At 39.3% G+C, this 16,414-nt stretch overlaps 1 protein-coding gene across 2 annotated transcripts in view; it reads right to left on the bottom strand.

Moving 5' to 3' along the window:
* Window positions 1-299: 299 nt before the first annotated feature.
* The window catches only part of galnt7 (UDP-N-acetyl-alpha-D-galactosamine: polypeptide N-acetylgalactosaminyltransferase 7), a 134,205-nt gene continuing 118,090 nt past the window's right edge, over window positions 300-16,414 (bottom strand). For both annotated transcript variants that reach the window (XM_059974279.1, XM_059974278.1), the window contains exons 7-12: window positions 13,888-14,005; window positions 13,406-13,528; window positions 11,550-11,768; window positions 10,522-10,620; window positions 6,679-6,807; window positions 300-2,065 (exon numbers count right to left, since the gene is read on the bottom strand). In XM_059974279.1, coding sequence (XP_059830262.1) covers window positions 1,928-2,065; window positions 6,679-6,807; window positions 10,522-10,620; window positions 11,550-11,768; window positions 13,406-13,528; window positions 13,888-14,005 — 826 coding nt within the window. In that variant the 3' untranslated portion in view covers window positions 300-1,927. The remainder of the gene's footprint in view (window positions 2,066-6,678; window positions 6,808-10,521; window positions 10,621-11,549; window positions 11,769-13,405; window positions 13,529-13,887; window positions 14,006-16,414) is intronic.

Raw genomic sequence — 16,414 nt, 5'->3', positions numbered from 1 at the left:
TGAAATACCAGCTCTTTACTCCTCTGTAGAGATGTTCCCTGACTTGCTTGAGTTCTTCCAGCATTTTATGCATGTTACTCTGGATTTCCTGCATCTAGAGAATATCAAATTTATTATATATTTTTTTACTTACTAGCTTACTAGAATTTATAAAATTCCTCTCACTTACTACCCACTTTTTTCACCACTCTTGGCATGAGCAAGTTTGTCCCAAATTTTCTTACTGAATTTGTTCGTCACTATCTTGTACTTATGGTTGAAAACTATGAACACACTGAACATTGGCAAAGACTGTTTAAATATGTTGTAGTTGTTTTTATTTGGCTTGATGACAACTTCAGAACAAATATACAGCAGAACAAACAACCATTCGAAATTTGAAAAGTTGGATATCTTTTCCATCCCAAATTTTAGCCCGCTAAAGTAAGTCCTATTTTACAGTATGTACAGGAATCGCCATTTGTGGGAATATTTACAGTCTGTCAACAGTTGCGCATAACCAAAAGAAAACTTGCGCAATAGATTCAAGTTATAAAGGGAGTGTTTTGGCTGATGAATTTTGAACCTCCTCTGCAATCATTTACAGAAAGGTCTATTGCAGCAAAGTGCTCAACTTAAATAGTACAACAACCTTAAGTAATTAGAGTTTTTTATCCGGAAGTGCGTATGGAAAGAAAAATAACTTATATTTTATGATCAACTGCTGCAGCCATGACATTATAGTATAAAGTTAAATACCTTTATTCCTACCAACATTCAAGTACATTGTAGAAAAATATATTTCATATGGCACAGAGTTTTTCAAGACCAGCTAATTTCCCGAATGACATACTTGGCATCATTTTTATATAAAACTGTATGGAGGAATGGGTCATCTATGGAAAGAGAATTTGAGCAACAAATTCAAGATGTTTAAAAAATGGTAGAGCTAGATTATCAATTAGTATAAAACACAAACATTTTAAGATAAATATTCATTCTTTTAATAAATAGGTATCAAGCAAGCTTTACTGCTTAAAGAGGCTAAAGTAGCAAAGATCCAAACGTAAACTAGCTGAAATCTTGGAAAAGGATTTTTGAGATCATTTCTAAAACAATGATGAAAATCAGAATTTTTTCATCTTTTTGACAAAGAGTTTAAAGATTGCCAAGTTCAATTGACCATCTGGTATGGAGCGAGTATTGGAGACACTGGACCCAAGGGGATTGTACAAATTCACAAGGTTTAGAATGATTTTTACCACATCCTATTTCTGTACTTATCGTTAAAAGGAATGTAATGTTTATTTATAATGATCAATGTCTGCAGCATTAATAGCACCTTTTCCTTTTGGCAACAGACATTGTTAGAATCAAATTGATATGGGCAAAGAACACCATCACCAACTCCCCCCTCCACCAATAGCAAAGTTTCAAAATAACCAAACAAGAGCCCTTGGAACCTCACAGATGACCACCCTCAATATCAGAGACAATAGTTACTGGATAAAAAACACATTTTAATGAAAACCTTGGGCTACCTGTGATGTATATACTGGATAGTTTAGAACTTAAAATCCAGCTCTGGTCTAACTGGGGAAATTAGATGACCCTAATTACAATGTACCTACTGAAACAAATCTATTGAGGAAAAGCAACCAACGTTGAGCGCCCCTGAGTGTTATCCCCCAAAGAATTGGATTGCACCTTATTACTAAGGTAAAGTTTGTCAAGATAACAGCAAAATAAGTTGTAAACATCTAAGAACTTTCAAGGTATTAAAAAATTATACTGTGATTTGTAATTACATAATTTTGACTATTACATAATCACAATTTTTCTAGATCCTTCATTGAAATGAAAGTGTCAAAAATATTTACACACTAAGCTGTACAGTTTTTTGCAGCAATATACAGATAATTTTCATCTTGTACATTTACATGACAGATCACACCGCCAGCAGGTTATTCATCTCCCACTTTTGCGAGGTCTTTGCAGAATCACAATCTGAGATGAAAACTTGGTGAAGCACTTCGGAGCGATCTAAGCACTTGCCCGTTGGAATGTGTGTGAATCTATGCAGTGTCTGAAAGGAAAGAATGGAGATACTTCACTGGTTGGCACTGAGAGGTTATTATTTAGAAGATGAATTTGGTACAAAGGGGTCCTTTGCAGTCTGGAAAGACGTAATGGTTGAGAGTACCCCAAGGATCAGTTAGAAAGTCATAGAGCACTACAGCACAGAAAGAGCCCAACTAGCTCAGGCCGACCTGTTTTTCTGTCTAATACCACCTACCTGCATCCAGATCACAGCCCACTATAACCAACCCAACCGTATACTTATCCCAACTTACCTCAAAGTTGCAATTGAACCTGCATTCACTACTTCCACTGGCATCCTATTCCACACTCACACCATCCTCTGAGTGAGTTAGCTTTCCCCCTGAGGTTCCCCTTAAATATTTCACCTTTAAGAGCCAATCTTTGGCCCTTTACTCTCCAAATTCATAATTTGGAGAAGGGGCAGAGTGGAAGCTATCTGAATCTGCTTATGACAGAAATAGGCAAAAAAAAACAGTTGCAGTGGATATTTAGAGTGATTGGATTCAGGTTCAGATTAGTTTATTGTTATATGAACGAGGGTGTAATGAAACTTTTGTTAAATTAGGTAAGCTGAGTGTGTAACACTTAGCAAATGTAGTGTGTAGCACTTATTAAAGTGTGAGATCAGGCACGTCAATAGGGGGAAATCAAAAAGCAGAGTAATACCCAAATGATGGTGCATAAGGGAATTATGTGTTCTTGGACATGAAACATGCAGTTAGCAGGAAGGTGCACCAAGTCATTAAGAAGCAAATAGTGCAATGACCTTTACTACAATAGTACTGGATTTTAAAATTACCGTATTGTTAAAATTGTACAGGGAGTGGGTGGGCTGCACGTGTCCAATTTTGATCCCCTTGTCCTTAAAAAAGGTTAAAATACCATTGAGTAAGTCTGCAGAAGATTTACTAATTCCTGAGAAGAAAGATTGCCTTAATCAGCAGTGGTTCAAAAAGTTAGATGTGCATTCTCTTTAGTTCAGTTTAATAAGGGGTGATCTAAATTAAACATACAAAATCTGAGTAAAATTCTCTTAATTAGGTTGCATTTTAACCTTTACATTTCATACCTTTATTGAATCTACCCATTCCCAGTTGCTTCTTTTATAGGAAAAATATGGGAGCATGATAAATTAGATGTTGAGATGTTTCTACTAAGGAAATCAGTGTTCAGATATTTCTTCTATTTGGAGTCTCAAATGAGGGGACGCACTTACAAGATAATGGAGCAGTCATTTAATTTGAAGTATACAGTAGAGTAATACCTTCTCAGAAGATGGTAAATCTCTAGAATTCTCTTCCTTGAGGATTTTGGAGGCTAGAACAGTGAAGCGTTTAAAGAGAATGCAGATTAAGTTTTGAAGGATTGGGAAAACTTGGGACTCCATGGAACTGACACAGAGGAAAGATGAGGCCTAGCGCAGATCAGCCATGATTATATTGAATGATGGTGGCGTACTCCTGCTTCTTGTGTTTTCAGTCATGCACAGACTTTTGTATGGTGGTGTGGAGATACATCTCTACCAAAGGAGGTGTTCTATCCCTCTGTTAGCCGAAAGGTCACCCCTGGGAAAGGTGTAGTACCCTGCTTAGCTCTCTGATCAGGGTTACGTGAAGCCATGGGAGCAGATGGTAGATGGTCGTATGAGCAGCTGATGCACATCAAAAGTCCTGGTTATGTGGGTCACTGATGCCAGGCAGACAATCTCTGAGGAGAACTGATAGTGGTTGGGGTCACCCGTCTTGAAAAGACATTACCCGGAAGACGACAATGGAAAATCAGTTCTGTTGAAAGATTTGCCAAGTGCAATTATGGAAAGACCATGATCACCCACTTCATACGGCACAGCGAACAGACCTAAAAACAGTATATAACAGCTAACCACATTGCCTCTCCTCCAACTAAACAATAATCTTGTAAGTGATTAACATATTAATGGGACTATTATCAGTACAAAATAGTTGACTCTTCACTCTTGCTACAATCATAACCACTTAATGAAACAATAAATTCTTGTCAAGTTAGGTTGAACAAGTTAGGTCTTTATTCTTTGAAGTGTAGAAGGTTGAGGGGGGACTTGATAGAGGTATTTAAAATTATGAGGGGGATAGATAGAGTTGAAGTGGATAGGCTTTTTCCATTGACAGCAGGGGAGATTCAAACAAGAGGACATGAGTTGAGAGTTAGGGGGCTAAAGTTTAGGGGTAACACAAGGGGGAACTTCTTTACTCAGAGAGTGATAGCAGTGTGGAACGAGCTTCCAGTAGAAGTGGTAGAGGCAGGTTCAATTTTGTCATTTAAAAAAAATTGGATAGGTATATGGACAGGAAAGGAATGGAGGGACAGGAAAGGGCTGAGTGCAGGTAGGTGGGACTAGGTGAGATTAAGCGTTCGGCATGGACTAGAAGGGCCGAGATGGCCTGTTTCTGTGCTGTAATTGTTATATGGTTATATGGTCACATGTATCTTCAAAATGTGCCATTGTCAGTGATGTTTTAACTGTAATGATAAAACTACACAAAGTTCAACTCAAGCTAGTAGTGGGCTTAGAATTGAAAGCTGAGGCAGATGGGGATGGTGAAGAACAGGGGAGGATAGGCTAAAATGATGTGGAACAAGAGGAAAGAATGTGGAGGTGGAAATTATTTGGTGATTAGTCTGTGTTGGGATAGAAGATAGTTTCCTGTAGTTCATTCAGACCATTTGTGAAGAAAGGGGCATTAGTCCAAGATTTTAGGGGGAAATAAAATGTTGGTTCTTGGGGAGGAGAGAAAGAATAGAGAGACCCCAATTTGTGAGAATAGAAGCAACTAGGAAGGGGAATAAATATGTGAATTCAGTATAGGTATGCAAAGTGAAGGAAAAATGTAACTTAATGACAGAAGGCCTCAAATGTTAAAGGTGGCATGGACTTTAAAACATTTAAAGCATTACTGAGTTGCTGTTTTAACATTTAACACAGAACAAACCTCTCAGTCCTTCAGCATAGGGTTAATCATGTACTGCAGTGACATCTTTATTATGAGTTTCTCCACAGTAATGTAGTGATTTCAGTTCATTTTTCAACAGCTCTCAGTGATTTTAATAAATATACACTTATATTAAAAAAAAACAAATGTTAAGTATTTTATAGCTCATCATAACTTACAAATTAAAAATCATTTTGCATTTTGAGGTGAAAACTACAGCTGAACTTTGTAAACACAAAATATTGTCACATCTTCCACTTCATACAAGCCACCTCTTGCTTAATTTTCTTCCTAACCATCAGCACACCCTTCTACTCCCTCCTCTAGCTTTCCCTGCAATCCGCCTTTGCTTTTCACCTTGGCTGCACCTTGTGAAAGTAAACATCACACCGTTGCATTTTCTGGCTGAAGAAGATCATTGTACTTTAGAGTCACAGAGCACTACACCAGAGAAACAGGTTCTTCAGTCCATCTAGTTAATGCCGAAGTAGTCCCATCGACCTGCAACCAGACCATACCTCTCCATGCCCCTCCCATCAATATACCTATCCAAATTTCTCCTAAGTGCTGAAATCGGACCCGCATTCACCACTTGTGCTGGCAGCTTGCTCCACTCTCTCACACCCTTATGTTCTCCTTAAACATTTCACCATTTACCCTTAACCCATAACCTTTATCTGAACAAACCTTTCTCTGCTTTACCGAAAGGGTGAATTACGTATTGTAGTGACATCTATATTATGGAGTTTCTCCAGTTATATAATAAATTATAAATAAAAAAATTTATTATTAAATAAATAAATTTACTTTACTTAAAGTAAAAAGATTAAAGTTCCAAAGTAACAAACAAGTAAAACAAAAGAACAGAGAAATAATAGCTTTCTCCACAAATAAACTCTTCTCCAGTTTCCAGCCAGGTACAGGTATCAATTTTAATCGAAGTTTTGATGACAAACACTGCCGTCTTTATCAGGGGTGAAGCCTAGGCATGTCTAGTCTGGTGGTGTATATTCCCCTGTCGTCAGTCCCTCCTGATTGGTTAGTCTTCATCAAATTGTCTGACCCACTTTGTTTACAATTGAATTTCAGTTCTTACTTAGAGTATGACCTTTGTCTTTGTTAAAATTCTTTTTCTCTAGCTTTATTTAAATGACTTCTTTCCCTTCATCAGTCCCAAAACTCATTGGTGCAACAGTAGTTTTGTGCTGTCAAAGTCAATCTTATGGCCACTGTGAAAGCAATGTTCTGCTTCTGTCGATTTCTCCGGGTACCCAAACAGATACACCTCCCAAGCTCCTTGATGCAGGTTTCCATCATGCACCCTATCTGGCCGATATACGCTGTTCTGCATCCATAGGGAATCCTGTAAACACCAGCCATCCTGAGCTCCAGGTCATTTTTGACCCTGTGTATATTTGAATGACAATAAACTTGAACTTAAGTGGTCATCATGGCTCTTGGTTCAGACTCTCTTACAAGTAGAGACAGTGATGTTCTACCTACTCTTTTATTTCTTTTAACCTCAAGGACCCCAATCTGGCTGCGCATTAGCTTTGCTGCTTTTATGGATGACAGCCCTAGTCTGTTCAATCTTACAACAAAGTGGTGGTAATAACATTGACCTTACCTTCATATACTGCCACTCCTTATACATATTCATACTACAGTGTGTAATCATAACCTTCGAGCCATCAGCTCCTCTGGACAAGCATTGATCGTACTGCATTAATTGATTGGCTTCATTGATTCGGAACAGCTGAAAGATAATGTTCAGTTTATGAGGCTTTCAAGTACTTTTCTCATTACTATAAAACAATGACTTTTGAAACTTCGCAGTTAGAAGAACATTTCTTGGTTTCCAATATGTTAAGCTTAAAAGTTTATTTGAAAAGTGTTTCTGAACCTAATCAGCAAAGTGGTGAAATAAGTGCTAGTAACACCAGAGCAATGCACACAAAATGCTGGAAGAACTCAGCAGGTCAGGCAGCGTCTATGGAGGAATGAACCAGTCATTGTTTCAGGCCGAGAAACAGTCCTTTTGAAGGCGTTCAGCTTGAAACTTGAGTATTTATTTCCTTCCATAGATGCTGCCTGACCTGCCGACCTCTAGCATTTTACATGTGTTGAAAAGATGTTATTACTTTGCAGAACAGGCCTTGAGCTGGTCAAAAGAAAGAACTGCATCAGACTTAACATCTTACATTTAAGAGAATTTGCCCCTTAAACCAACAGCCTGTGGTTTGATTCTCCTGACTGCAAAGGTTGGAGCTTGATCACATTCTGTGGGCTTGAATCCATGTGTCAGATAAATTGGCCCTACATTTCTTCAACTCCATTCTTGCTTATATTTTGCAAAGTGATGATTGCAGTTGCTGGCAGACATTCTTCAAAGTTCAAAGTAAATTTATTAACAAAGTACGTATATGTCAACATATCCAACCCTGAGATTCCTTTTCTTGTGGGCATACTCAGTAAATCCAAGAACCATAATACAATCAGTGAAAGACTGCATCCAACAGAATGGACAACAACCAGTCTGCAAAACAAAACAAAAAATACAAACTGTGCAAATGCAAGAAGAAAGAGAAAAGAAGAAATAATAATAAATAAGCAATAAATATTGAGAATCTGAGATGAAGAGTCCTTGAAATGGAGCCAAGGTTTTGGGAACAGTTCAGTGTCGGGGCAAGTGAAGTTGAGTGAAGTTATCCCCTCAGGTTCAAAAACCTGATGGTTGAGGGGCAATAACTGTTCCTGAACCTGATGGTGTGCACCCTGAGGCCCCTGTATCTTCTTCCTGATGGCAGCAGTGAGAAGACAGTATGACCAGGATGACGGGGGTCATTGATGACAGGTGCTGCTTTCCTGCGACAGCACTCCACATAGATATGCTCAATGGTGGGGAGGGCTTTACCCATGATAGACTGGGCTGTATCCACTACTTTTTGTAGGATTATCCATTCAACGGCATTAGTGTTACCATAATACACTGTGATGTTAATGAGTCAATACATTCTCCACCACACATCTATAGAAGTTTGTTGAAGTTTTAGATGTCATGCCAAATCTTTGTAAACTTCCAAGGAAGTAGAGGCACTGCCATGCCTTATTCACAATGGCACTTACTTGCTGGACCCAGGACAGATCCTCTGAAATGATAACACAGAGGAGTTTAAAGTTGCTGACTGTCTCAACCTCTGATCCTCCAAGGAGGACTGGTGCATGTACCTCTGGAAACCTCCTCAAGTCAATAATCATATCCTTGGCCTTGCTGACATTGAGTGAGAGGCTGTTGTTGTCGTGGCACTACTCAGCCAGATTTTCGATCTCTCTCCTGTACGCTGATCTGTCATCATCTTTGAGTCGGCCAATGACAGGGTTGGCGTCAGCAAACTTAAATATGGCATTGGAGCTGTGCTTAGCCACACAGTCATGAGTATAAAGTGAGAAGAGCAGGGGGCTAAGCACACAGCCTTGTAGTGCACCTCTGCTGATGGAGATTGTGGAGGAGATGTTGTTGCCAATCCAAAATGACAGGGATCTGCAAGTGAGGAAATTGAGGATCCAACTGCACAAGGAGGTACTGAGTCCTAGGACTTGAAGCTTACTGATTACTTTTGAGGTGATGATGGTATTGAATGCTGAGCTGTAGTCAATGCAGAGCATCCTGTTGTATGCATCTTTGCTGTCCAGATGTTCCACAATTAAGTGAAGGACCAATTAAATGGCATCTACAGTTGACCTGCTGTGGCAGTAGGCAAATTGGAGTGGATCCAAGTCACTTCTCAGGCAACTTCTCAAAGCACTTCGTCATAGTGGACACAAGTGCACCTGGACCATAGCTACTGAGTTAGGTTACCACATTCTTCTTAGGCACTGGTACAATTGAAGCCTGTCTGAAGCAGCTAACTACCTCAGATTGCAAAGCGAGAGGTTTTAAAAACAAGAATTATACACAAAGTACATAGTCAGGATGACTTAAATGAGCACTGCAGAAGAGAGTGACACACAGGGGTCACTGAGTGAAATCAGTGACTAGGGATGGTAATGAAGGGCACAAGAAAGAAAAATTTGAAGGCAATAGTGGGGCTGGCCACGAGAACAAAAGTGGAACTGGTGTTCTGAGATGAAAATAGAACATGCTCAACAGCAACATGCATTTAAACATGAGCTTTAATCCAGTCAGCCATCACAGTGTGAATGACATGAATGGTTTCTAATAAATTTAATCATGTGGGAGGATAATAGGATAGCTAACCAAAAGATTGATTAAAGATGTGGGCTTTTTGCTTAATAGAGTCTGAGATGTTTTGGGGAAGGAATTCTTAAGATTAATGCGTTAGTATCTGACGGCACAGCTACTAACAGTGGAGCAATTGAAACTGGGGAAGTGAAAGTACAGGGCCTACAGCTCTAAGGGCTATAGATAGTTATGCAGATAGGATGAGCAAGGCCATTGAAAGATTCGGAAACAGGAATTAAAACCTGATCAAGGCAGAGAGCATCTAAGTGGGAGTAAGAGAACCTAGCAATATTATAATGGGGATGGTGATTTTAAAGATGGGGAAAGTGGACAGAATTGCACCAGCTTGGATGGTTAGATAGAAGTACTATCAGTTTAAAATGAATTAAGGGCAGAGAAATTGGCAAGAATAATAGTGAGACTGTAATGTTACAGAAGCTGGTAATAATTGAAAAGGTGTGCAGTGAACCAAAGTAGATGGCATGCTGTGTTCCTGTTGGATGGGACAATTGTGTCACTAGGCACTGACAAACATGACAGAAATACAGAATTCATAAAGGGCTCTCTCAGTGTCCGTTGTTTTGCAGTTTTCCTTCATATCTAGTTCCTAGCTTTCTTCTGATAGCACAAGATCTTACCTTGAACCTTTCATTTAGTTGTGGAGATTTCTAATGATTCAAGAGTTGAAACTAGTCTATTTTCTTTAAAAAAAACTTGCTGTCAAACAGAGTAAGAGAAGGGCAGGCCACTTGTGATCCATCTGCACTCAATTAAGCATAACCTTGCAAAGCAGCCTGCATGTTGCAGTAATATAGAAAATGCTAAGAAGCAGATCAGGCAGCATCTGTGGAGAAAGAAACAACAGGTGGTCACTGAACCTTCATCAGAACTGATTAAAATCCCAGTTCTAATGGAAGCTCCCTGACCCAAAACAAATTCTGCTTTTCACTCCACAGATATCACTTGACCTGCTGAGAATTTGCATTTCATTTTGCTTTGTCTCAGATTTCCAGCATCTACATGTTGAATCTCAACCATGTTACAATGGCATTCAGCCACCTTCTTGAATCATTAAATCATCTGCAAAGCCAATGCTAAACTGAAATGCAAGTCTGATCTGGCTTTTTACTAAAACTATAGATTTCTTGCTGAGCCCTGCTTGCTGCTTTGGTTACTCTGAATTTCTCAATCTTTTACTTCTTGTTGTGAATCTGACAGAAAGATTACCTGATTTCCTCCCATTCGATGGCAAGGCCCCAGCTCGACAAACCCACCATTGGTGTGGCCCATGCTGTCAATGCAGTAATCTGTTTCATGTCCTCTGATCTGAAATGAAAGGTGAATGCACCATAAAGCTGGTGAGGTAAAAGCTGTGTCATTATCGATCCAGGTCTAGTCTAAGGTTCTACAATGTGTACAAGATTGAGTGAATAGCCAGAGACTTCTTCCCAGGGAGGAAACAGCTGACACCAGGGGGCATAATTTTAACAGAATTGAAAGAAAGTATAGGAACAGATGTCAGATGTAACATTTTTTACACAGGGAATGGTGGATATGTAGTACACCCTGCCAGAGGTGTTGGTGGAGGAGGCAGACAGATTAGGAGCATTTTAGAAATTCCTAGATGGACACATGGATGAAAAATGGAGGACTTTGTTGGAAGGAAGGGTTAGATGATTTTCGAGTAGGTTAATAGGTCAGAACAACATTGGCGGCCAAAGGGCACGTACTAGGCTGTAATGTTCTATGTTCTATCATTGAATGCTTGTTTATCTCAGTAAACATATGGTTTCATATTTTAAAATTCCGGCAATTTAGATTTAACAATTGATATAATCATTAATTTGATATTTGGACCTCACTGCACATATGTTGCATTCCTTGATAAAGCCAAAATCACACTGAAGCCTGGTCCAAGTGGATTCTATAATTTCCATGAAAGTCTGTAGGGTGAATAGAGGCTATCGTCACAGCCAAATTAATTCTGTTCTCAGCCACTCCACGTATGCTCCTCACTCTGAGAGAATTGGACAAGACCAATAAAGCATCAATTATGATTGTCTCTCCAGAACAAATCTGGCGTCTTCACTCTTAACCTCCAAGTACAGGAGTACTATATTCAACTCCATTCAACAGGCTGCAGTGCAACCACTCATACAGCTAATCTTAATAAAGCCATAATAAAACTGCAGGCAATAGTGCATTCCCTGACACTTGTAAGAACATAAATTTATCAAGTGAATTAGTAGCTTTACCTCTCCCCATTCTACATTTTTTGGTGGTAATGGATAGTGTTCTGTAATATCATAAGCTATTTCTTCCATGAACCATTTAAAACTCTTGCAGTGGTGGTCCTCCCGAAACTTCTTCAGTGCTGATATATCTCCATAAGCCAAGGCTTTTGTTTCTGGACGGCTTGCATAGAAATAGTCTGCATAATCATCCCACCAGACTTCAACAACACGAACATAATTCTGTAAAGTATTGGTGACATAATAAGTTCATGACCAACACCAGTGATTTAAAATGATCAACAATCCGCACAAATCCAAAATGAACTCTTTAAAGAGAAAAAGAAATTGACATATAAGCTGTCCATGAAAATGCAACAAATGTTATAAATATAAAAATCTAGAAATATGCCTTTTATTGAATGTGCTCTTAGCTGTCTCTAACCCAAACTACCCTAACTACCTTGCTGCTGACATCTACACTGAAGTAGCCCTGCAGGTCACCATTTTTGCACAGCAACAGTTCTGATTAACACCATTTTTATTTAGATACACAGCACATTCTTGGAATTTGCATCTCTCACAATATAGATTCTATGTTTCTGGTTAGATGACGGAAGCTCTCAATAACTTGCCTTAATAACAACAAAAAATGTTGGAAAAACTCAGCAAGTGAGGCAGCATCTGTGGAAAAGAAACAGTTGTTTCAGGTTGAAGACCCTTGCTAATCTCTCCCGAAAGCTGTCTCATATTGTGCTCTTGCTATTTGTGTTTCACTCTGTACACAAAGCCACTAGGATTGCATTTCAGCAGTTTATTTCCCTCCTTCACCTTGTAATATATCAATGTTGTTGTTCCTTTCTGTGCCCTGTGGCGCACTGAGCAGCAACCTTGCCGTTTCTTTAGCATTTTTGCCTTCTTTTTTATGAGGCCAAGTTGCTAGCTCGATGCCCAAATCAGCATGGATGGAAAGCATGCAAAGAGCTGGCTAGATTCAGACCTGGGACCACTCGCCTCTACGTCTAGTGCAAATGCCACTACACTACCACCTGGTAAATATAACAATCTGCACAGAGTGAATTTCCTGTCTATCCACTAACCAACCCGACCCTTTGGTACTGTGGTATGTAATGTCTTTGTTGTAGGGTCAGCAGAAATTACTCAAAGTTCACATAAAATAAATCATAAAAGACTAGAAAATAAGTAACACAGAGAGCTACTGGCAACTAGTGCCAATGTTACAGTAATCATAGAAGAGAAATTTGAATACTGAATCATTGAAGTTCTTGCTGGAGGATGCATAGGGGCCAGACCCCAGGTGTCACCATGATCCTGGCACCAACACTCTTACTTATTTACTGCCCATTATGCAGCTGGTGTTTAAGGCAGCAATGAAGGTCCTCCATCTCCGTCTGTCCACACCATTGCACACAGATATAGAAGAATTCTTCATTGTTGTTTCTGTAACAATTTCATTTTTGACCAGTCATGGTTGTTAGCCCTGAGCTGAACCCCCGAACCTGGAACCACCTGAACCACTCTTAGCCTGGCCTCTACCCTGATATACCTGTTTGGTATATGTGACACTACCAAGAGCCCAAGCACAAGGCCCTGCCTCTTGCCAACAAAGCTCTCTGGGTCACTGAGGCACGCAACCCTCCAAACCCTACAAGATTGTGGTCCTCCTGGAGGGGGCACCAACACAGGCAGGACTACAATTTACTAGCCCTAACCTGCACATCTTTGGAACGTGGGAGGAAAGCAGATCACTGAAGGAGACACACAGAGTTACAGGGAGAATGTACAAGCCTCTCACATACAGCAGCAGAAAATGAACCTGGATATTGTTGCCATAGGTGGGCAAGTAATTAGAGACATACCTTTAATGTTGGAGAGGACCCAACATAAGCAGGTGGTGGATTCCCTGCCCACCCATGCAGGCGGTAAATATGACCAACACGAGAACACGGTACAAACAGCAATTTTCCTCCACATTGCCAGATCTGTAAAGGCATGAAAGAAACAAAAGAAACATTTGTTGGGTGGGGATAAACATCTTTGACTTCATTTCTCAGTTATTACAGTTATTATGTTACAAGGAGTGTTCGAGCATTGAGTGAAACATTTCACTCAGTGTTTTCAGAATAGAGCAATTTCCACAAATAAAACTTTCCATAAAAGTTTTTAACAGTAGAAATTGTTCAAAAATATTTTTTGCTAATTTTTGGCATGGTAACATAATCCTGAATTGAGTGAACATTGAAAAGCCTCTCTAATAATATTCCAATAGTTTTGATATCTTTTTTTATCATCAAATGCATTTTACATTGAAGAAAACATTTAGTCTGTATGTTTATATTACCTTATAGGATATTTCGAAGTTTTCACCTCCCCAGATCTGAAGACCAGGATCATAGAGCCCCAGCTCAAAGAAGAAATCCCGTTCAATAGCGAATAACCCCCCAGCCATAGCTGGGGACCTGGGAAAGTTATAGTTAGATAAATGGACACCAAGTTAGGAGTTTCCAGGTGTTGAGTTATTCTTTCTGCACCTAAGATTCTATGATTTGCAGTTCTTATAACTTAAAGCTGCAGTACCCTTTTCCAAAGAATATGTCTATTTCAGGATAATTTTCAACCATTAATCTTGATATATTAATTAATTTAATAGCTAGGGAGTATCACATGTTAAACAAGTGGAAACATTTACATTTAGTTAACACAAGACCAAAAAATAGAGTGAGGTTAATAATCATTTGGGGGTTTTAGCAAATGCCTTAAAATTATAGGCTTGTGGAAAAGGGGAATGCAACTTAAGACATAAAATGTGAACAAATTTCAGCAAATAAGGAAAAGAAAACTAACTGAAATCTCTTCAGTGTTTTGCTGAGTGTCTCCAACACTTTTTTTTTCTTGTTTCAAATTGCTAACATTTTCAGTTTTTGCTTTTTATTTAATTTTACATGTCATTTATGGTGGGTAACAGAACTCCACAATGTTTTTAACTACTAGGCAAGGATGGAAGTATCAAGTTTAGAATGTTTGATCCTTTTTAAGAGGAAGAATTTGTTTTACCTTTATCTTGACCTAACCCCACCCCTTCACTTTAACAGTATTTGTTGAGCTGGATCTGTAGCTTATATACACAACTACATCCTGCTGGTTTGAGGACAGACGTGTCCCTGTACTTTCCTTCTATTCAAACTCATTTACTTTAATTCTGACTGCAGGTCTCAATCTGTTTGCAATTGGCTTTCAGTTATAATGCTCCACATCTGTATTTCTAATACTTAAGCAATGAAACCTTTATCCTTTTAACCTTTATACTTCTTTCCCCAGAAAATCATATATATATATACTTCAAACATTGCCTGCTTTGTTTAAGCACTTTATATTCACTAGTTGTTTCTAGTCTCCAGCTATCTCCTATAATTGACACATTCTTTTGTTTAGCAACTTAATCTAAACCCGAGTCTGCGGCTTACACTACTTACATTTGAAATTCCATTAGACTTGGGCTTTCCACTCAAGACTCAGAACAGATTTCAACTCTGTTGCATGGCTTGAATCCAACTTTTCTACCTCATCAAAACTATTATTTAAAATAGTAGAATATTATGAAGTGGAGAGGAGTGGTTCATAACTCCATGAAGGTTGCACGATGGATAAATATGGCAGTTAAGCAGACATTCAGGACACTTATTTTTTGTTTGCTGAGGTAGATACAGGAGCAGACAGATCATGTTGAACTGTACAAAACAACAGTTAGGTGTAGATAGAATAGAGAGTAGCTCTTTGTAGTCCTTCAAAATTGAGGATGATTTGCTTCCAATCCAGTTCTGTAGGTTCTGTAAGTCCAGTCCTGATGAAGGGTCTTGGCCTGCAATGTCTACTCTTTATTCCTCTCCATAGACAGTGTCTGATCTGCCGAGTTCCTCCAGCATTGTGTGTGTACGTTACTCTGCAGATTGTCAGGTTATTCTCAGGATCTGGGTATCAGAGACAAAACCAATATTTATTGCCCATCCTTAACTATAAGGTGGTAGTGAGTTGACTTCTTGAACCACTGCAGTTCTTCTGGTGAAAGACCACCTCTTTTTGGAGGGGAGAGTGTTCCAGGGTTTAGAGTCGGCAATAATGAAGGAACAGTCATACATTTCCAAGTTAGGATGGTGTCCAACTTGCAAGGGAATCTGCAGGTATTGGGCAGCACAGTAGTGTAGTGGTTAGTGCAAGGCTTTATGGTACCAACGATCACCGCTCGGGGTTCGATTCCTGCTGCTGTCTGTAAGGAGCTTAACATTCTCCCCATGACTGCGTGTGTTTCCTCTGGGTTTCTCCCCACACTCTAGTTAGGGTTAGTGAGTTGAGAGCATGTTATGCTGGTGCCAGAAGCGTGGCGTGGCAGGCTGTCTGACACAATCCCCACTGACAACGCAAATAATGCAGTTCACTGTATATTTCAATGTTCACGTGATAAATTAGAATAATCTATCTAGAATCTATTCTAATGGACCTGCTGCCCTTATTCTTCTGGGGTGCAGAGGTCAATGTTGTCACACTGATTTGTGTGAATAAATGCACTGGATTTTGTAGATGGTACACACTGCAACTGTCATACACTGGTGGTAGAGTAAATATGTAATGTGGTTCACGGGCTGCAAATCAAACAAGATGTTTTGACGCAGATAGTCCAAGCTTCTGTTGGAATCATATTCATTCAAGCACTGTGATGACCCATGCAATGGTAGAAAGGTCATGGAGGTGACTGATGATGCCAAAGTGGGACAAGATTTGCTAGATGGGGTAGGCAGGTGGACTATTTGGGAGGTGGTGTGTTCCATCTGCTATGCTTCTGTGTACTTCAAACAAACAGACTTAAAGTTGTC

The sequence above is a fragment of the Hypanus sabinus genome, chromosome 7, assembly GCF_030144855.1.
Source record: "Hypanus sabinus isolate sHypSab1 chromosome 7, sHypSab1.hap1, whole genome shotgun sequence".
NCBI lineage: Eukaryota > Metazoa > Chordata > Chondrichthyes > Myliobatiformes > Dasyatidae > Hypanus > Hypanus sabinus.
The sequence above is the reverse complement of the archived record's forward strand: the minus strand, read 5'-3'. Positions and strand labels throughout refer to the sequence as shown.